At 45.4% G+C, this 21,553-nt stretch overlaps 1 protein-coding gene across 2 annotated transcripts in view; it reads right to left on the reverse strand.

The window, feature by feature from the left end:
• Positions 1-384: 384 nt before the first annotated feature.
• Positions 385-21,553, reverse strand: part of CRMP1 (collapsin response mediator protein 1) — a 207,313-nt gene continuing 186,144 nt past the window's right edge. For both annotated transcript variants that reach the window (XM_085642439.1, XM_085642440.1), the window contains exons 12-14: positions 21,355-21,534; positions 9,148-9,301; positions 385-1,367 (exon numbers count right to left, since the gene is read on the reverse strand). In XM_085642439.1, coding sequence (XP_085498565.1) covers positions 1,261-1,367; positions 9,148-9,301; positions 21,355-21,534 — 441 coding nt within the window. In that variant the 3' untranslated portion in view covers positions 385-1,260. The remainder of the gene's footprint in view (positions 1,368-9,147; positions 9,302-21,354; positions 21,535-21,553) is intronic.

Raw genomic sequence — 21,553 nt, forward strand, 5'->3', positions numbered from 1 at the left:
AAGCCAACACCTAACCCTATGCGAGAACCGTCAATTGTTCTCCTTTTTCAGTATCTTAGTCCCCATTCCTCCTCCATAGCAGCTCTTCATGAGTGCCCAGTACTACGTCACTCACACTTTTATCCATCCATACACTCATCATCCATCTACTACCCGCACATTAACGTATTCTCATGTTTGCCCATCTAGAAAAGCGCACACACACACACACTCTCCAATAAGTGAAGAGGGCAGACCTACTTGCTTTGCCAATGCATGCTTTTAATAGATTGCTATTTCTTGATACTGTTTAGTGACTTTGTGAACTGTGGGTCCTGCTTTGTGCGATTTTGAAAAAAATATATTCATTCGCGACTAAGCAACATATGCATACATCTCAGGGCGTTCAAGGTTTAATTTTGTTTATTTTTACGTGTTTCAATTTAGGATTAGAATAATTGCTAATACACTAGTTACAGAAAAAGTAAAAACAGCATGTGATTGGAAAGCAAATCCTTGTAAAAAACGTGTAAAATTTGATAATAACTAGAACTGACATACCAAACATTCCTGTAAACAGATTCCAGAGTTGCCAAGTTAATACATGAATCCTAAGCCTGATGTTTTTTTCTTGGCATTCAGTAGGTTTTGCTTAATATTTATACAGATTACAGAGTGAAAACAGACATAATTGTACAATTCCTGTGTAAGCTGTAGGCGAAGTCGTGTTTTGTATTCATCGCAGGTTTCATTTTACTTTACCGCTGCAATTCAAGTTAATAATAAATTCAATATGTCTAGCCTACCGCATATTCATTTAGTCCGCATACTGTCTCTTCGAGCAAGTTGGTTACATTTCGAAGTATGGAGTTTCATCTTGGCAGTGTGAAACTCCATTAATTGGCAATGTTGTCTGGCTGACTCACTCCCAGACAACATTCTGTGTGCTGTAAACAGTTCAGTACCATGCACTATCAACCATAACACAGCTCAGATGTGCAAATGAATCATCCAAGACAAAGCTAAAAAATACTGATGTCACTAACAGTGACACTAAAAGCTAATCGCTTTAAGGTGACTCAGTCATGTAAGCACACTTGGGAGGCATGGTGTCCCACAAGTACAAAGAGCAAGTATCCCCTTCTACTAATCACAAAAATAAGCAAACAACAGACATTCATTATTTCACAGTTGCCACTGGGCTGAAAAACACTGGTGCAGAAGGGAATTGATTTGATTCCCAAAATACTTTGCTTCTGCTCATCTGTTTATCCTTCATGTTCACCCAAGGCTGGTAATGTTGGAGCGGCCACCAGGTGGCGCTACGATGCGGTGTCCAGTGCGGCGTGTGTGGTTGTCATTCACTTGAGCACTTGCAAAGGAGTAACCTGGTCACAAAAGATGTTAGATGTCATAAGGGAAATAGTTTTGTATGCATAAATAAACATAGGTACAAAAAGTGCAAACAATTAATAATACAGCTACTTCGGAACATAGCTTCTCAAAGCTAGTGCTTCATTTTGACAGTGTTACAGTAACCAAATGGACAGGCTCATTAAAACTGCAGAGCTAAATTCAGAACCCTGGGAAAATGTTTGTTTGCAGAGGAATCAGAATTACGAGCTGTGGGATACCTGCCATACCCCCATAGTTTTCCCCTCATATATTCCAGCATGTTAAACCTGTTGAGAAATTGGGTTGCTGGTTGACTGGGGTGTGTGTTCTGGTCAACCAGCAACCACAATCCTTGTCAGGGTAAGGCACAAGCAAATCTCAGGTTAACCTCTGTTTAGTCCCTTGATAGCTTGGCACAGAGCAGTCGGGCTTAATTTAGAGGCAATGTGCAAAGTATTTGTGCAATACTTCAAACAGTAAAACTGTGAAAAAAACACACAAAAAGATTCCACACCAGTTTAGAAAAATAGAGCAAAATGTAATAAAACAAAACCAAGCATCAAAAATCTAATCAGTAAAAGTGGAGTTCTAAATTTTTAAACAATAATGTGTAAAATAGCGCCTAAAAGCACAAAGTCCCAACCGCGACAATCTGGTTGCGCTGGACTGGGTCAAAGTCAAAGGTTCAGGCTGACAGCAATATAGTCCTAGATTAGTCCTGCTGAAGTTTTACTCTACTCACGTTTTGTGCCAAGAGTTCCGTTCGCATTGAAGAGGGACATGGGGAGCAAGGAGAGTGTCATGGCAGGATATTGGCGTGGTTCAAAGTGTAGGCTGGGCATAGTGGATGGCCAGGCTGAAGCTAGTGCTGGTGGTCCCCCAGTGAGCGGTCAATGCTGCAATGTGAAGGAATGGGCGGAGGTGCTTTGCACTGATTTTTGTTTGGTGCGAGCATCGTGGACTCAGTGCAAACAGACCAGCTTGCAGTCACAAAGACCTCAAAAGCTTGATTTAAGCTCACTGAACCACACCAGGGGTCCAGGGAGCCACTTGGGGGCCAGGAACTCACTTCAGCTGGATCCAGGAGCTGTTTGGGGAATCTTTTATATCCCTGAGGCTCAGATCAGTAGGCCAGCAGGCTAGCCGGTGGAGTCATTCTGGGGTGCTGTGTTCGAGATGAGGTTGTTACCTGAAAAGTGTAAACCCAAACAGTCTCTGGGACCTGGGTGCAAAACAGTACTTAGGAACAATGGTCCCAGAAAACAATTTAGCAACACATAAAATATACATTAATCAGAGAATTTTTTTTAATTGAGAGCACGAAAAGTATAAGTTGTACACAGTGTTATTTAATTACACTGGACATAGATCAATTTGTATAATCATTTAGACACTGTTACATAAAAAATGCCCCTAGGGAGAAAAAGAGAGAAGGGTTGGGGTGAAGTGATCGTGGTTCAAGTGAGGGTAGGAAAGTGAATAAAGGATTAAGTGTGAATCACAACAGTCCGTTATTTTAAAAACATATGGCTCATTATTTGAGCCTATTATTCACAATGTATCAAAACAGTGAGTAGCCATGGTTTTAAACAGTAACACAGTGATAAATCTCTGTTGTTCAAGCTGGCTAATAAGGTAAATGTTGACGTTTTGACCCCAAGAAACATGTAGGCTTTTGTGTCCATTACGGCGGGTCTTCCTAAGGACAGAAGTGGGAGGAGAGGGAAAGGGATTACCTAGGGATAAAACATAGAACACCTTAAAAATGGGATCCTCCCAAAGGGATCAAATATACAGTGGCCCTTAGCCCCAAAGGGTTGTTACCATGGGCAGCCTTTCACTGAAGGCTGGAGAGGAAGAAGGACGAGAGCGGGGGCGGGCACCTGCAAAATCAAGGTGCAGTTTCAGAACATTAGCGCTCTTTTCATTTATGTCCCTAGATCTCAATACAATGTCAGGCCCAGCTGATTAATCTGGCATGGGCCAGCAGATATTTATGCAAGTAAGTGACCATTCTTTGGTCCTATGTTTTCCTAAACCGCCCATGGAATCTGTTCTGAAACTGCACTTTGATTTTGCAGATGCCCGTCCCCTGTGCCCTTCCCGCCGCTGCTATCTCCGTGCCCCTCCCCCCGCCGCTTCCCGCGCTTCCCTCCCCCTCCCCTACTTAATGGAGGCCGCAGTGCAACCACACTGCTGGCGAACAGAAGGCGCGCCAAAGGCAAGTCCGTCTGCACCCATCCGCAACCCGACCGCTGCTAGCACCAGGAACCCTGGATCTGCAACCTCCCACCACTACAACTCTGCTGCCCTCCACGCACTCAACCCCGGAAGGAACAACAACTGCCAGCGGTCGATGCCGAACACCACCCACGGCCAGTTCTCCTGCCGCCACTGCTGCTAATCCTTCACCTCTGACCGCACTCCCACGGCCCCCGCACCGAACGTCCAAAACACCAAAAACCTGAAGTGCATCCTCCTCGACGTGCAGTCCCTGCACAGACACACCGTAGAGATCTGAAACCTCCTCAACACCCTCTCACCAGACATTGCTTTCTTTATAGAAACCTGGACCAATGCCTCCTCTGCCCCGACATCGCCACCACCATCCCCGACGGAGCCTAGATCCAGAGGGAGGACCGCCCCAACCACCCGGGAGGAGGACTCACCATCGTACACAAGATTTCCCTCTGACTCTCCACCTCCACCATGAAGGACTCCTTCCCCACCACCAAACACCTTCACTTCCAGATCCAGACCAGCCCCATAACCACTCTCCATGACACCCTTGCCTACAGACCCCCTGGATCCCGCGCTTCATTCGCCACCACCGTCGCTGACCTCATCGCACCCCTCACCATCGCCTGCATGGACAACATACTCATCGGAGACCTTAACTTCCACCTCGATAACCCCAGCGACCCCAACTCCGCCTACCTCCTGGACAACATCGAACTGAAACAGCTCGTCCCACGCCTACCCACAAGGCAGGACACAACCTCAACCCCATCTTCGCAGGAGGAAACGCTGAAGGAAACAACATCCACTTCAACCACACCACGCAACCCCCATGGACAGCCCACCACTGCATACATTCCCATGTCGACGAACACACGCTGCCTAAAGCTGCACCATGCCCCACATGAAGGACCGGGAGCAAAGTTACTGAGGAACAACTCAACTCCACCCTCAACCACAACGCCCCCAGCACGTCGACCGACACCAACCTCGCAGCCAAAGGACTCCACAGATGGGTCTCCAGCTAAGTAGACAAGCTTGCACCACTACGCAACCCCGACAGACAGCGCCCCAGTAAAGCCACCTGGTTCACTGCCGACCTCCAAGAATTCAGACTCGCCTAGAGATGTCTTGAGAAGAACTGGAGAAACAGCAATGACGGAATACCACCAATTCTTCAGATCCACCAAAAGGACCTTTATCCAAAACAAGACCCTAGCCAACGCCGGCAACTCCAAGCAACTCTTCAGCATCATCCAGGAATTCACCAAGCCCCCCAGCCAAACCATGGACATCACCCCTGCCCAGGACCTCTGCGACAAGCTAGGATCCTACTTCCATCTGAAAATCAAGGCACTCTATGACAACTTCATTGACCACACAAGCCAATCCGAAACCACGTCCTGCTCCAGCAACGCCATCCAGCCCACCATCTCCTCCGGGACCCCAGTCACCACCGAAGACACCACTTTGACCATGAAAGGCATCCACTCAAGGGCCCCCATGGACCCCTGCCCCCCACACATCTTCCACAGAGCCGCCATCACTCCCGAACTACAACACACCATCAACAACACCTTCAAGACCGGCATCTTTCCCGATGACTGGAAACGCGCAGAAGTCAGACCTCTGCTCAAGAAGCCCACAGCAGACCCCACCGATCTAAAGAACTACCGACCCATCTCCCTCCTCCCCTTCATGGCCAAAGTCACCAAGAAGACCGTCAATGCACAACTAACCAAATCCATCGAAAAAACTCCATCCTCGACCCCTCCCAATCCGGATTCCGCAGCAACCACAGCATGAAACCGCTCTACTCACCACCACAGATGACATCTACACCCTCCTCGAACAAGGGCACACCGCAGCCCTAATCCTACTCGACCTCTCTGCAGTGTTCGACACCATACACTCACCGCCAGACTACATGATGCCGGCATACAAGGAACTGCCCTCAAATGGGTCTGCTCGTTCCTCACCGGGGGAACCCAAAGAATCAGACTACCACCTTTCCTCTCCGAACCCATGGAAATCAACTGCGGAGTGCCCCAAGGATCATCGCTCAGCCTCACGCTCTTCAACATCTACATGGCCCCCCTCGCTGCCATCGTCAGACAGCACGGACTCAGCATAGTATCCTATGCCAACGACACCCAGCTCATCCTCTCCCTCACCAAGGGCCCAAACACCATCAGACTCAACAGGATGGAATGAAGGACGTCACATGCTGGATGAGCAGAAACTGCCTGAAGCTCAACTCGGAGAGACCCAGCTGTTTCTACACCTTCTATATCCTCCGAAAGACTTTCCCCCCGAATCAAGGAAGGCCGTCACCCACGCACTCATGACCAGCAGACTAGACTATGGAAATGCCCTCAACACCGGGATCAAGAAGTCTCTGCTCCGCAAGCTTCAGAACATGCAGAACACCGCAGCCAGACTCGTCCTCGGCATTCCTCAACACGAACGCACCACCCAATACCTACAGAACCTCCACTGGCTCCCCGTTGAGAAGAGAGTCACTTTCAAGATACTCACCCACACCTACAAATGCCTCCACAACACTGGACCCCAGTACCTCAACAAGCGAATCTCCTTCCGTGTACCCAAGAGAAACCTCCGATCCACCGACCTCAGCCTTGCCGAAATCCCACGCATCTGCAGAGCCAGAACAGGTAGAAGAACCTTCTCCTACATCACAGGCAAGACCTGGAACGAGCTCCCGCTCAACATCAGATGCGCCCGCTCCCTAAACATCTTCAGGAAGACGCTCAAGACCTAGCTTTTTGACTGATAGGGCGCGGCTCACCCCCCGCCCAAGCACCTTGAGACCCTCACGGGTGAGTAGCCGGCATACAATTCCCCTGATTGATTGATTGATTGATTGATTGATTGATTGATTGATTGATTGATTCATTGAGGTTATTACTGCTGTTTGGGATCTGGACGAAAGAAGAAATTTAAAGAACTGCAAAAATCGACGCATCGCTGTTTATCAGATGCATCTCCACGGTGCGGGAAGAATTTCCACGCATCACCGTGCCGCTGCGAAAACCGACGCAACACGTCGCCGCTACAAGAATCGACGCATCGAGGGATCACGGCAGAATAACCAATGCAGCACCTCTCAACGCCGATGCATACCGCATTTCCATGCATCACATCTGTGCTGCAAGGCTTCCTGATGCATCACCTGCGGACCAGAACCATCACAAAGAATCAACGCATCACTCCCCATACAGGCCGGATTCGACGCAACCCTTCCTCTGCGTGTAGCGGGACTGTCCCATCGCCTCCCCAAGGTCTCAGGAGTTGACGCATCTCTTTTTTTTTCGACTCTGCGGCTGTTTGGCCTTGTGAATTTTGATGCAACTACCGGTACTTTGTGTAAAAGTCACGCATCCATAGTTTTCTATAGTACAAGTTCTTGAAACCTTTTGAAAGTCATATTTTTAACTGTGTATGTTGGATTTTTGTTGTTTTGGTCTTGTTAAGTTTAGATAAAGATATTTTATTTTTCGAAACTGGTGTGGTGTCCATTTGTGGTGTTTTTACTGCGTTACTGTGAGTGTTGGCACAAATACTTTACACATTGCCTTTGGGATAAGCCTGTCTGCTCGTGCCAAACTACCAAGGGGGTGAGCAGGGGTTATCTAAAGTGTGTATCCCCCTTACCCTGACTAGAAGCAAGGGACCCTATTTGGACAAAGTTACCTACCTTTGCCAACTGTTGACTCCCATTTCCAACAATCTGTAAATAGTTGCTGGTTTTAGCTTTAGAAAACCATTACGTTATGCACTGGTTTATTATGAATCAATGTTATAACACTTTACATTTTCCCAAAAGTGTTTTGCTCAAGCAGTAGAATGCAGATGTTAGGCATTTACTTTGACTTGGAAAAACTATGGATGGAGCTTCGAAAAGGTAATTTAAAGCAGTAGCCTTTTGACCCCACTAATTGATGAAGGCAAACAAAAAATAGGGTCAAAAATAGACTTTATGTGAGCGGTAACGCAGCGCTACAGAAGCAAAATTGCCACATGTCCATGCACTGTTCTTAGGTAACAGAGATCCCATCAGTCCGACAGTCAGAGCTTCTCTGTCAAATCCTCGGTTTGCCTATTCTATCGGAGTTAGTTGGGCAGACCACCGGTTTTCAACAGGGGTGCTCCCGCCGCCTCTTCTGTCGGAAACCACCATTGACGGTAAGGATCAACAGTGCAGGAACATTAGACCATCCACCTTACTTAGATCAGACGGTCTGTTATTCTTTCTTTTCCTTCTTGGGCCTGCCAGGGAAAACCTGATGGTCACGATCATTACAAAAATACTAACTACCCTCACACCCTGGAAGGAAACTCCCAGCGTGTGAGGGTCATTAGAATTTTTTTTTTTCAAAATCAAACTCTCACTTGAGGGGTTTGTTTTTGAACAACAAAAACGTTTAGTGAGCCGTTTCCTGAAATATGGATGACTCTCTCCAAACTTTTAGTGCCTTTACAGGAGCCTGTGAACCCATAGAGAGCACCACAGGGCCACCAGGGATCTTTAAATATGGCTGTCCTCTGTCCGTCAGAGTGGCATATGTAATGTCCTCTTCCACCATTATGGACATAGTAAATACTGCCAAACTGTAAATCAGGCCCTATTTTATCTTCTCTTGAGTGAAGTGCTGCCAGACGGTGGCTGACAATGTTCCTGCCTGTTCCAACACTTTAGCATTATTCTGATCATGCCACAATTATCTAAGACGTTTTTTTTTTTTTATTGCAATTTCTTTTTAATTGGAAACTCCCTTTTTTGGGTTCTTCCGACTAATTTGCGAAGGTCAGGTTTGTGTACATTTACTGGATTTGTTGCTGATGTCCACATTATCATATTTCCATAAGGCGTGCCTCAGAATCTACATATGGTAGAGAGCACATAGTATTGTGGTTCCAGCAGTATTATTTGGACAGAAAGTGACCTCAATAGCAAGAGGAGATATCATCTTGGATTGGGAACACACCATAGAGGTCTTAGTTTGGATTGGTACAAAAGAAAGACTTCTGGCCAGTATCCAGCTGTAGAGACTAGAAGAAAAAAGCATCATGGATTTCGGGTAAGGAACAATAGAAGATGATTTTAAATGTTTTAAGCGCTACAGAAGTTGTGGGAACGGCCCATGTCCTGTCACTCAAGAGAAAGGCAGTGAAGGGTAGTAATCTTTATGCAGCAAGACCTAAACCTGAAGAAAGCAGACTCCATCTCTGAGATTTGCTGGCAAAGGCATGATAGACAAGCCCTCAGGAAGGGAGCCATAGACCACCGCAAGGAGTGACACTACCAGTATCAACAGCATCTTCATCACCATCGCCCATAACACCTCTTGCATTACAGTTTTTTGTGCCATCTTGTAAGGCGGAAGTTGCAACGCTAGTATGCATTATATTGATGTACCTGGAGTACTTTGAGTACTTGTCTGCTACTATGATGTTTGGTCTCTGTGCTATGTGGAAACATTACAATGTCTTTCAATTCACTTGTTGTCATACCTGAAAAGCTGAAGTTGGATTGGTGAAGGTTTCGGATTGGTGGAGGCTGGGCCCTGACTGGGGAAGGGGCAGGAGTAGCATACTTTTGGGTGACTGGCAGGTCAAACACTGGTCCATCATACATTCCTCTAGAGACTGCTCGCAGTCCATTAACCTGGGCAGTACAGAAATAGAAACAATAGCTAAATGTGGGTTCTTGCGAGCAGCAACACAGAATACTATATGCACTCAAGAAAACATAAGCATACAAATATATATATATAAATATATATATATATATATATATATATATATATATATATATATACACATTTGGCTTTTATTAGTACACTGTACAATAAGGTGTTGGTTTAAAATCCATACTTTGTTTAATACATTTGTTTTGCATTTAACATTTAACAAGTACAGACATAAATCAAGTATCATCAGGAACAAAAATCACATTTCCAAATTTTGCAACAGGTATAACTGAGTAAGGCTAGCTTGCAACAAAGCCAGATACATGAGTATTGGAGAAAGAAAAAGAACCCTTCCTGTGTAGCCCTGGTCTTTGCCCCCTGCCAATTCTAACTGAATATTTGGGGATGTTTCTGTGGACATCCTCTGGCCTCATAAATCAGTTTCTCCAGGCACCTATTCATACCTCCGGGGACATCCACTAAGGGGAGGAACAGAACTAACCTCACAATTCTGCGTAATGTCCTTGTGTTCAAGCACGCCCCTTCAGATAGATGATGGCGTAATAGTGCCTATTGTCTTCCAAGACATCCATTATATGTAATAAAGCTAACTTCAAGGAAGGTGTAACTGTCCACCTGAGGAGCTCTGAAATGAATTCAGAGACTTTCCTCCAAAGAAATGAAATGTGCACACACTCACAGTGTCTGAAGAAAGATTCCCATTTCCGAGTGGCATCTTAAGGCAGGAAGGAAGAGTCTTTGCTCATCTTCCACGGCCTTTCTCATGGAAATAGATCCTGTGTAGGTGTCATGGGGTGCCACAGGTTATTACATTCACCTCTGGTCTTGTGCATTACTGGCCTCCCCTTACACCCCTTTTTCAGTGTTGTCTACGCCGGCATGACAAAAGCCATGCTGCTCAGAATTGTGGCTGACACGTGTGTTGTCAGACAGTGACACCCCCCTTCCATCACCAGCACAGTCAATCATGTTACCATAAAGGCACCCCAAAAGCAATGACAGTATGATCCACGTGAGTATCAGGATACAAAATTCAAGAGCCGGGGATACAAGGATCCACTCCCAGAGCATGGCCAGGTGCTTGGCTTTCCTCCCTGGTGATGAAAGGAAGCCTCTGCTTGGGTCTGCTTTTCACTTCTGTCCCTGTCTCTCCTGTGCCTTATACCTATGTACTGGAATTCTGTCTCACCTAGTTATGTTGTAGCAAATGTCTCTTGTGCCTTCACAGAGTTATTTACAAGTCCTGAGCAAAACTTTGTTTCTGTTCAGTGTCTCAAGTTGTGACTCTTTAACATAGGACAATGGAACAGCACCAGTCTCATGACCATTCCCATAGTTCTAGGAAGTCAAAGGTATTGTGCAATTCACAAGTTGAGGGCCTGTTTATGAGTGGGTCATGGTTTCCAACCTCTGCGTGGACCCCTGTTTGCGCAGGGGTTGGAATTATGAGTTGGGTTGTATTTAACACATCCAATATTTATCGGATGTATTAAATACCTCACACTAAAATAAAGTTTGGCAGGTCAAACCTGTCAAAATTTAAAGAGGGAAAAGCCTAAGGTATGTACCACATCATGTGGATTTTGGTTCATCAAAACCAAAATACACGTTATTCCCCTGAAACCTATAACATGTGCTACATATCGCACATGATAAATATTTTACCTCATCGTTGTGGTATGTTATGTTAAATGACATTTATAAAGCACGTAATCACCGTTAGGCTTCTTAGCGCTGCGAGAGAGTGGCTAAACCCTGCCAACAGTCATATGTACAACACTCGAAGGGGCTTATACTGTGCCCAGAGCCTCAATGAATAGAAGAGTCTTGAGTCTTTTCCTGAATGGGAGGAGTGCGGGTTCCTTGCGCAGCTCTCAGGTAGCTGATTCCATATTTGCTCGATCAGTACAGAAAAGGCTCTGCCGCCTTTAGATGTTGTTTTGGACCGTGGGCAGGCCAGTAGGCCTGCTTCGGATGACTGGAGGGTATGTCCCGGCACATAGTTCCCTAGGCGCTCTTTGATATATACAGGGGCCTGAATGGCTTTGTGGGTGATGCAGAGGCCTTTGAACCTCGCTCTCTGTTTAATGGGAAGCCAGTGCAACTGCTGTAGTAAAGGCGTGCACCTGTCTTGGGAGCCTGAAGATCAACCGAGCCGCATCGTTCATGGCCACTTGTAGTTTACTGATCAGTTTCTCTGGGATGCCAATGTATAGGGCATTGCCGTAGTCCAGCGGTGACACAATCAATGCTGACACGCCCTGATGTAGTGTGGAAAATAAGAGGAGGGGGGTTAGTTTCCGCAGTTGTCTCAGTAAGCCTAGACAGGTCCAAACCACGGTGGAAACTTTGTTTGACATGGAAAGTTTGGCATCAATTTTGATGCCTAAGCTTTTAACGACCGGGACTGGCATTGGGATAGTATCAGAAGAGGTCATTCCAGGGGTTGTTTTTGGCAGTAATGGCGAGGACCTCGGTTTTATCGGGATTGATTTTAAGCGAGTTGGCTGTCATCCAGGTAACCATGTACCTAAGTATGTTTTGCACATGTGCGTGGGCCTGGGAAGAGTTGTCAATCTGAATAATTATTTGAGTGTCATCCGCATAGTTAAACACTTGGCAGTCCATGTGGGCCGGCGCAGCCACAAGTGGCTGGAGGTAGATGTTGAAAAGAAGAGGTGACAGGGCTAAGCCCTGGGGAAAACCACAGGTGAGTGTGCCGATATTAGACATCCACTCACCCAGTTGGACCGTTTGAGACCGACCTGACAGGAAGGACGCAATCCATCAGTGTGCCAGCCCCTTGATACCAAATTCTGTGCTCCAGGTCAGAAGTTGTGTGTGATTGACCGTGTCGAACGCCGCTGATAGGTCGAGTAGAACCATGGTGCTCGGTTTCCTGTTGTCGACCATGACTCTAAGTTCGTCCAGTACTGACAGCATCACCAGCTCCGTACTGTGGTGAGCCCTAAAGCCTGCCTGCCGTACCTGGAGTAGCTGTTGTTCCTCAATAAAGAGTGACAGTGTTTTGAGAACATGTTGTTCTACTACTTTCGCCAGGAAGGGGAGCTGGGAGATGGGCCTGTAGTTCTTAAGATAGGCTGCATCAGCCCCTCTTTTTTTCAAAGGGGAGATGACCCTGGCTTTCTTGAGGTTAGCGGGAACACAGCATGTCTCCAGAGATCGGTTAAGCAGGTCAAGGATCTTCCTCTTTATTCCAGGGAGGTTCATTCGGAACACCCTTGGTGGGCAGTGGTCCGCTGGTGAGCCTGACTTGACACAGTCCATCACGAGGGACAAAGAGTCGAAGTCCAGCCTTGGGAGGGAGGTAAGCTGCTTACCGGAGGTTCGAGGGGCTATATCCAGATCCAGGGGGCACTGATTAGTCAGTGTACTGTGAATGTCACTTAAAATATCCCTGACTTTGTGGAGAAAGAAGAACTGAAACCGGTTATGATCCACCGGACTTGGAGTACGTTTCTGCACTAGTTTATGGCTAGGTTCTTTCAGGATTCTGAAAGTTTCTTTCTGTTTATTAGCGGCTTCCGTGATTCTCGCCTCAAAAATTCGGACTTCCTGGTCATGATGGATTTTTTTGTATGTAGTAAGAATGGATCTGTAGCTTGCGAGCACAACTGGATTGTATGATTTGCGCCATAGCCTCTCATGTTGGCGAAGGGTTTGCTTCCTTCCCCTCAGGTCCTCATTGAACTAGGGGGCCCCTATGCACTTGTTCCTAACTCTTTCCCTCCGGGCAGGTGCCAACTTATCTATGGCCTTCTGCAAAAACTTACAAAGCCTCCCCCTCCCAGCAGATATGAGGAAAAATCTGCTTCCCAATGCAATGACCTGGCGGAATTCTTTTCAGCCAAAGTTAATAAAATATACGCCTCTTTTCCCTGCACTACCACTCCTCTGATAGTTCAGGATAAAACCAGGAGGACAGCCGATGTTCTAAGCTCTTCACCTACGCTTGATTACTTTCCTTGCATGGATCTCGAGGTTGTAGAGTCCATGGCTCGGAAAGTAAAATCTGGCTCGCCAACTGACCCGGCACCCCCAGAAGCAATGTTGTTAGCGTCTCAGGTTGTTTTACCTATCATCAAAAATCTCCTGAATGCTTCCATCACTTCTGGCACCGTCCCTCCTGCCTGGAAACGGGCGATGGTCCGAGCACTGATAAAGAAGCCAAACCTGGACCCACTGGACTTTGGCAATTATCGTCCTATCTCCCTGCTACCCTGGGTGAGTAAAATCGTGGAGAAGTATGTCAATCTCCAGTTGGTTAGCTTTCTTGAAGATAACCAGCTGCTAGACACCACTCAGACAGGTTTCAGACCTAAGCACGGAACAGAGTCCGCTCTCCTCATGGTCATCGAGGAGTCCAGGAAAATTCTTGATCAGGGAGGATCAGTGGCAGTGATCCTCCTTGATCTCAGCGCAGCGTTCGACACGGTCAGTCATAACACCCTACTGAACCGTCTTTCGAATGTCGGCATTGTGGATAAGGCCTGGCTCTGGTTAAAATCTTTTCTGAGTAACAGGTCATTCCAAGTGTTTGACGGACAGACAGTGTCTTCCAGCATGCCCCTGAAGTGTGGAGTCCCCCAGGGCTCCTCTCTAAGCCCCGCGCTTTTTAATATCTATATGAGGCCACTGGCTGAGGTAGTTCGTCCGTATGGAGTCAAGATCATATCCTATGCGGACGACACCCAGTTGGTGGTCTCATTAGCGCAGGAGGCTCAGCAACCACTTCTAGGTGGACTAATAAAATGCTTGGAGGAGGTAAAGGCCTGGATGACTCTGTCATGATTAAAGCTTAATGGTGACAAAACGGAGCTTATGCTCCTGGGCCCGGCTGATCCCACCTTTTTTAACTCACTATGGCCCACCTGTCTAGGCCCCCCCCCCGGCCCCGAAGGATAACATCAAAAGCCTAGGGGTATGGCTGGACAAAAGGTTGTCATTCAACATCCAGGCCACAAAGCTCTTAGCCACTTGTTTTGGATTGCTTAGGACACTGAAGAAAGTCCTTCCTTTGCTCCCAATGGAGGCAAAGCAAACGGCTGTACAGGGCCTAATACAGTCACGTTTAGACTCTAATAACGCCCTCTACTTAGGTGCTCCTGAGTACACCCTAAAGAGGCTACAGCTGGTACAAAACTGTGCTGCTCGTACCCTGCTACAGATCTCACGCAGACTGCCAGTTAGAGCGGCACTGACTAGCCTGCATTGGCTCCCAGTGCGTAAGAGAGTCACCTTTAAGGCAATGTGTATTGCTCACCAGGCCTTCTGGGGCTCGGGACCCCTAATCACTCGTAGTCTAGTAAACCAGTATCGTCCAGGTAGAGATCTACGATCTAGCCAGGCTTTTATGGCAACAGTCCCTAGAATTAAAAGGACAAGATCAGGTGGAAGGACGTTTGCCTTCAACGCCACCAAGATCTGGAACTCCCTCCCCTCTCATTTGAGATCCAACCCTGACCTCGTCTCTTTCCGCAAACAACTAAAAACGCACCTGTTCAATTCTTCTCAATAAACCCAGTTCTCCTTCCTTACCGGTCCTCAACCTCACTTACCCTACCATCTGGTTCCTTTAGCGCTTGGACGCCTCAGGGCAGCAATTCGCACTGTTATAAATTTACTTTCATTCATTCATTCATTCATTCATTCATTCATTCATTCATTCATTCATTCTCTCAGTTTGCAGGTGAGGACCTCACTCTCCTGATCAAGGTTCCTTTTCATGTATTTTTTAGGTGGGATACTATGCAGAGTATTCACTAGCTTGCCTTCCCCGATTTTATTCCAGCCTCACACTACTGTCCATTCCGGGGAGGGGAGAGTTGCGCTGGTTGGCTAGCCAGTGGGACTCAGCACCTGATTAGTAAGTCGTTATATATCAGGTGCAATAAATAGCACCTATACTCATCAGGGCCTGAGTATTTACTAAAATGCACCTCTTGCTAGAGTGATTCTTGGATATTTTTTCAGTTTCTGTAGAATGCAACCATTCAAGTGTAATCCATGTAAAATAAACAAAATGTAACACAGTTGAAACTGATAAAAGAAAAGAGAGTAATGGTAGTCTTATGTTCTGTTTTGTACAAAAAAGCTGTTACTCATAAGAGACTGCAGAACACCAAAGAGAGCCTCCATTTGATGAGACCTCAAACTAACAACATCTCTTGTGTGCCTTCTTTCATATCCCTATCTTGTTTCTCCCTCTTTGCTCTGCGTATCGAGCATAATCTTGGACATGTTCCGCACTGTTGATGTTGAAAGAGACTGGTAGGTTCCATGTAATTCCTGCATCAACATATAGAACTACAGGTTGATGGTACCTTGAATGTGACAGTAGTTAATTAAGCTGGACTAAGCTTCCTCTAGCCACAATGGCCACTTCGCTAGAAGATATAAGAGAGTCCCTCTTATCTTATTTGGTAAACTTGCCTGTATCTTTCTCTCCCACTGTATGCAAGTCTAATGACTAGAGATTTGTAGAGTTTAGAGATGATTTGGCTCCCATATCTCCAAACGAAAATTTAGATTGCAGAGGACTAAATACAGTTATGACATGTAATCATACCAAGTATGGTGTCAGGGCATGCCACAGCTGTAGATTCCTAAAGAATTTTGTAATGTGCAGGCCAAAATCGGGCGGCAATTCTGCAAAAATCCTGATCTGAGATTTCACAAATATATCTAAAGGGGCATTTAGCCAGTAAGCCTGGCCTTCCATCAAACAATGTGAAGAGATGCTTGCTAGACTTGAGTAATGATCCTGGTAGCTGAAGGTGTATCGGTGGGAATCGACCTCCCTACATGTAACACATGGGAAAGTGATCATCTATAACCTATGTTTCAGTGGCACAGGTCACTTAGTTCTGTGATGCATAAATAATCCTACCGGTCGTAGGACAAGATATTATTCATACCGAAGAACCCATCAAATGGCGGATTGCTGTATTTTGCCACAGCAATGTTTCTATTGTCCAAAAGAGAGTTCTTGAGTAATACATTACCTTGTGAAAGGAGGAGTCAGGAAAAAGGAAGGCTGGGTTTTGCATAGCAAGTAGCATTTAATGGAGGAATGTTTGTTTTGCAATTGCTACCTGGCCTAAGAGGACAATGGGAGGGTTGATCAGTGTGAATGTTCCCTCTGCAGTTAGTCAAGGAGAGTCAGAATATAACCTTGCCAGGACTGCATCAAGGAAGTTGGAGCATAGACTCACAAATATTTAAAACCTGTCAATGCCGCCCTATTACCGGGGGCTCATATTGATTCAGCAGAGATTTCCTGAATTGGGTGAAAAAATGGATTTGGGTCTGTTTATCCTTATGCCTGACATCTGTCCAAACTGGTCTAGGACTGATGCTGTATGGGCAGCCTAGTAAAACCAAGAGGTTGTCTATATATAGCGGCATGCTATCCTTTACCACTTCAGTCTAATGGAAACCATTAACCAGTGCATCTTTCTGCAGCCACTGTTCCAGAAGTTCTACAGTCATTGTGAATAATAATAGGGAGTGCGGTAGATGCCATTTGGTGTCCCTCTCTTGAGGAAATCGGTTTGAAAGTATTCCGTTCACGTGGACTCTGGCCACAAGTTGAAGATATAGCAAGGACTGGTAGGAGGACGCAAACCCTATTATTCAAAATTAGTTCAAAGAGATATTCCCAGCTGCCTAAATCAAAATCCTTCTAATAGTCCATCAGTAAGAATGGTTGAGGGCCTTGTAAGTGATTAGGGAGAGTTAATGTTTCATAAATGCACCTACGTTCATGCCTGGTAGGCCTGCAGGCATGAAATGGTTTTGGTCACTTTGAATCAATCAATACTTTGGTAAGGACTTTTGTTTCTATATTATTTCTATATTAATAAAAGTATGTCTATATGAGGAACATTGGTCAGTGGGTTTCCTGGGTTTAAGCAACACTGTAATGACTGCTGCACTGAGATCTGAAGGGAAGATTTCATCCTCTGCTGCCCATTGTAACATATTGGCTCTGTGTTAGCTCAGAAGAGACATTGTGAAGGTGCTTTGCAGGAAACTCACTGGAACCCAGATGAAATCTGGGAAATCGCTTTACCCACCTCCTCTTCTGAAATCTCCTGGTCTAGCCATTATCTATCTTCTAGGGATAAATGAAGGCAAGGTATGGTGGCAAGATGGGAGGTCAGGTCTCTATGGGCCATGACCACCCTTCTATTGCATAAATTGGCACAGAAGGAGGCAAATACATTGACTGTGTCTCACCTCCCCATCAGTGACTAGTCATACGCGTCAAGCTCACATACACACATCTAGGGGGTCTCCTTACAGTCAGCCAGTAGAGAAGCTTCCCCGCCATGTCTCTCTATTCATAGATTTAATTTTGTGATGTGAATCAAAGATTCCTGGCCTCATCTGTGTGGAGTTCATTCAAGGATAATTGAGCAATTTCCATGTCTGAGAGCATATCTCTGCATGTCTGTGCATAGTCTCCAGATTGTTCATACTGAAGCTCAAGTTCCAATAGGCAGGCCTAGAGGAATGCTTTAATTTTCTATTCATACTCCTTTATCCAGGATATATGGCCATAGTCTGGCTATATAGGATCAGGTTAAATTATTCCTGTATGGTAACTTGGAATGCAACTTAGCCTTCGTTAGTTCTCCATTCTAGAGAAAGATGTATGAGCATTATAGAACAAAGAATAAGCATGAATTGATGGATAGTTAGATCACCATGCATCTGTTAGACCGAGAGAACTAATGAATTCCAACTGTGGAGGCTGGCCTTACCAGCTTTTGGGACTTTATTAAACTCACACCTGATCAAAAGGATACCAGGGATATGGAGGTTCTAGAAGAATCTGTCCTAACAAAGCCAGGAAGGATGAAATGACTGTATGTGGGACATAAACATTGAGACAGTTGATAGAACAACACTCAGTGGACCCAGCCCCATAATAAATTGGCCGGCAGGATCCTTCTAAACTTCATGAACCAGTAAAGGTGAGTTTTTCTTTAGAAAAAGGTGAACCCTGTAGATAGTCTTATGAAGCTTGTGTGAATGACATTATCAAAACTATATCTCCCCAGAAAAAGACAGTGGGAGTTCAATAAATGTGTTTCTTGCACTCGGGCTCTATCGGCTATTATGTGCTTTTTCACCCTTTGGAACTGTTCTTTTACAGTCCAGGATCAAATTCTTAGCAGTAATTCTCTAAGGGTCATCTTTTGTGCAGGCACTGGTAAATGTAGTGAGGGAATGGTGAAGGTTGCACTGCAGCCAGTCTGCCACTCTCATAATACAGAGGCATTGATTCTTATGAACTATGTACCTACTTTAACTGGAAATTCCTAGTCAACACCCATACTTCTTACATCATGAAGCATGTCTCACTCCCTAAGGTCTGGTGCATCTGCCACCAACGAGGGCTGATTACCTCAGTCCTCCAAATAAACAAGGTTAATTAACTGATAACTAAATACATCCACAAAATTCATCAATCAAGATAACACTTTTGATAAGGAGTGTCAATTAGTGCCCAATAGCACTATGGTACAGCCCCATACCTACAAGGAGATTATCTCAGGTTGATGGCCTCTCGTAAATCGGAACCAGAATAGTGCTACACAAGAGGACAGACACGAACCCGTCTCCCACATGAGAGTGGGTATTGGATTGTTCTACAGGGCTCTATGCTCATGGAAGATCAATTCATATCAACTGTGTTAGATAGGGACCTGAGTAAACTGCTGTCTCAGTTTGGGCAGGGTGATCTTTGCAAGGTGACTGTTGTTGGATGTCTTTATTTTGTGAATCCTCAGAACTTGGCCTGGAGGGAGGTCTCCTCCCTGCACCTCTCCTCTAAGCAATTATGGGCATGGTGTGCTACGGGCACCGGCCTTTTGACAGGGGCATAGTAGTACAATAAAATCAGGTGACAGTCACCCCAGCCCCCAGAGTCATTGCTCCAATATCTTCTCAGGATTGTTTCCCTCATAGCCTTCAGGAAACCCAACAAATTAGAAATTTTTGTATTGTGAGCAGCCTTCAGCATCTTGTAAAACTTTGACTGACATTGTTTACTTAGTGCCCGAAGTCTGAATTTTTTGAGCTCTGAGACGCATCCCTAAGCTTTCATTACCCTATGAACTATATTCTTATGGTAGGATTATGTCGAGGCCCAATTCACTTTTTTTGGTTTCCAGTGCCTCACTGGAGGTCTGGGTGGCTCACATTATAATATCTGTAGAAGACAAGGCACCACCTCTCCCTGGGCCTGCCCAGCAGGAGGTGGGTTTGGAGTGACTTCCAGGGTTCAATCCTCCATAATTTCTGTGTTGTAAATTTAGCCAGTTTACTCTGATCTGGGATCTGCCTAGTCTTGTGTTCCACACTCTTACATATGGATATATTATAAAGGGCATTCCCTGCCTCTCAGTGAGGAGCATCTCTTAGTTTGATCTCTTGGATTGGTTAGCCTTGAGATATTAGGTCAGCATCCATTGATTAAGATTCACTACTATACCAATATACAGCTCACATCCTTCTCAGTGTCATGTCACCTATGAGGTTTAGATTGGATGACGGGTTGAGAAACACTGATAGTTTCCATGGTTTTACCACACCAGAACCAAACTGGTGTCACATATAGTTTGTGGCAAAGGTGTCTCGAGGATGCAACAGTTGAGCAGAGGGAAGAGGAGCCAAATGCAAGGTGTGAGAATGCCAAGGTGTACACATTGTGCATGACTATACAGGCAATATTCAGGAATTGAAAAAAAGTGATGGGTGGAATGCTTGAATTAATTTCAACCATTGGTAATTGCCCTAAATGGGATGGAAAGTGTAATGCCCTTCTTCCAACAGGCCCTATTCCATTGGCCGTCAGAGGAAGCATTCTCTCAACAGAGTTAATGACGGCTACACTGAGGGAAAGCTGACAGTTCGCCCAATTCTAAATTGCCATATGCAGATCAGTCTTGACCCTGCTCCAATGAAAACAGTCCAGCTCGAGCTGCCAGCCCAGGTCCTCCCGGTAACGGAAAGCAAGCAACCTAGGACCGGTTTTACCCTGCTGGGGATTTTCAACCTTGTATAGCTTGGTTCCAGTGACGCAGTGTGCACACAGACCCACTTGTGGCCATGCGCATCCCATCTTGGGCAACACACTGAAGTATACAATTATTGCAAATGTAATATTAAATACACTGTGAGGCATGTGCTTTCTATTAAGAAACAAGTCATACTCTAAATCATATGAAAGTCCTGTGCTAGTTAAATCATTTTACAGAGCAAGTACCTTCCAATTAAAACTTGCAGATGCGTATTTATAAAAAGTTCATGTGAAGTCTATACATGAAATTAAAGCTTCCTAAAAAATATGATAAGTCTTAATATCACTTACTACAGTGAGAGCAAGTTATTCTAGATGAATTATGCACATATGAAGACAGCCAAATTTAGAACATTTGCACAGGATGCAGATGCACAGGTCCACATTGCATCTTGGGTAAATCCAACAAAACGTGCAAGTCCCATAGTATATAAAGCAGACTTATGCATGTTGCAGGGACCAGCTGTGGTGTTTATCATTGCATATCAGGCCGCCTACTGAATATGTACGGATCGAACATACACCCACCTGTGAAATAACCCTTGTCTCTCTGTACACCGCGTGGTGCAAGGATGATTGCCCTTTGGACAGATGTGGGTGAGATCAGCTCTTTTGCCTGCCCCTGGATTTTTACCACAGGGTGAATACATGAACAGTATGCCTTTCTCATTTGCACAAGTATGCTGTTACCTTTACCGTCCTCACATAGCCAAGGGTTATATTCGACCCATTTAATTGGCTGAGCATAAACCAATGAGAACAGTTGGGACATTCTGTTTGTTTTCACCAACGCATTTTCATAACTAATAATAACTAAAATACATATGTTCCTTTGCACTGGTTAGGAGTTTTTTTTCGCACAAATATCTTCTCCAAGGCTTTCTTCTTACTTACCTTACTTCTTGTGAGAATACGCTGGTAAATATATTCCGGGAAAGGTTTGCGAGGTATGAAGCGACCCATGCCCTGGTTCACGTGTAGGTTTCCATCTTCAAACACAATTTTTCCTTGGCTGACAACTACCAATGGGGCCCCGCGGCACTCCATCCCTTCAAATATATTATATTCCACAGCCTGTAAACCAATAACGAGA

The sequence above is a fragment of the Triturus cristatus genome, chromosome 2_2 (assembly GCF_964204655.1).
Source record: "Triturus cristatus chromosome 2_2, aTriCri1.1, whole genome shotgun sequence".
NCBI lineage: Eukaryota > Metazoa > Chordata > Amphibia > Caudata > Salamandridae > Triturus > Triturus cristatus.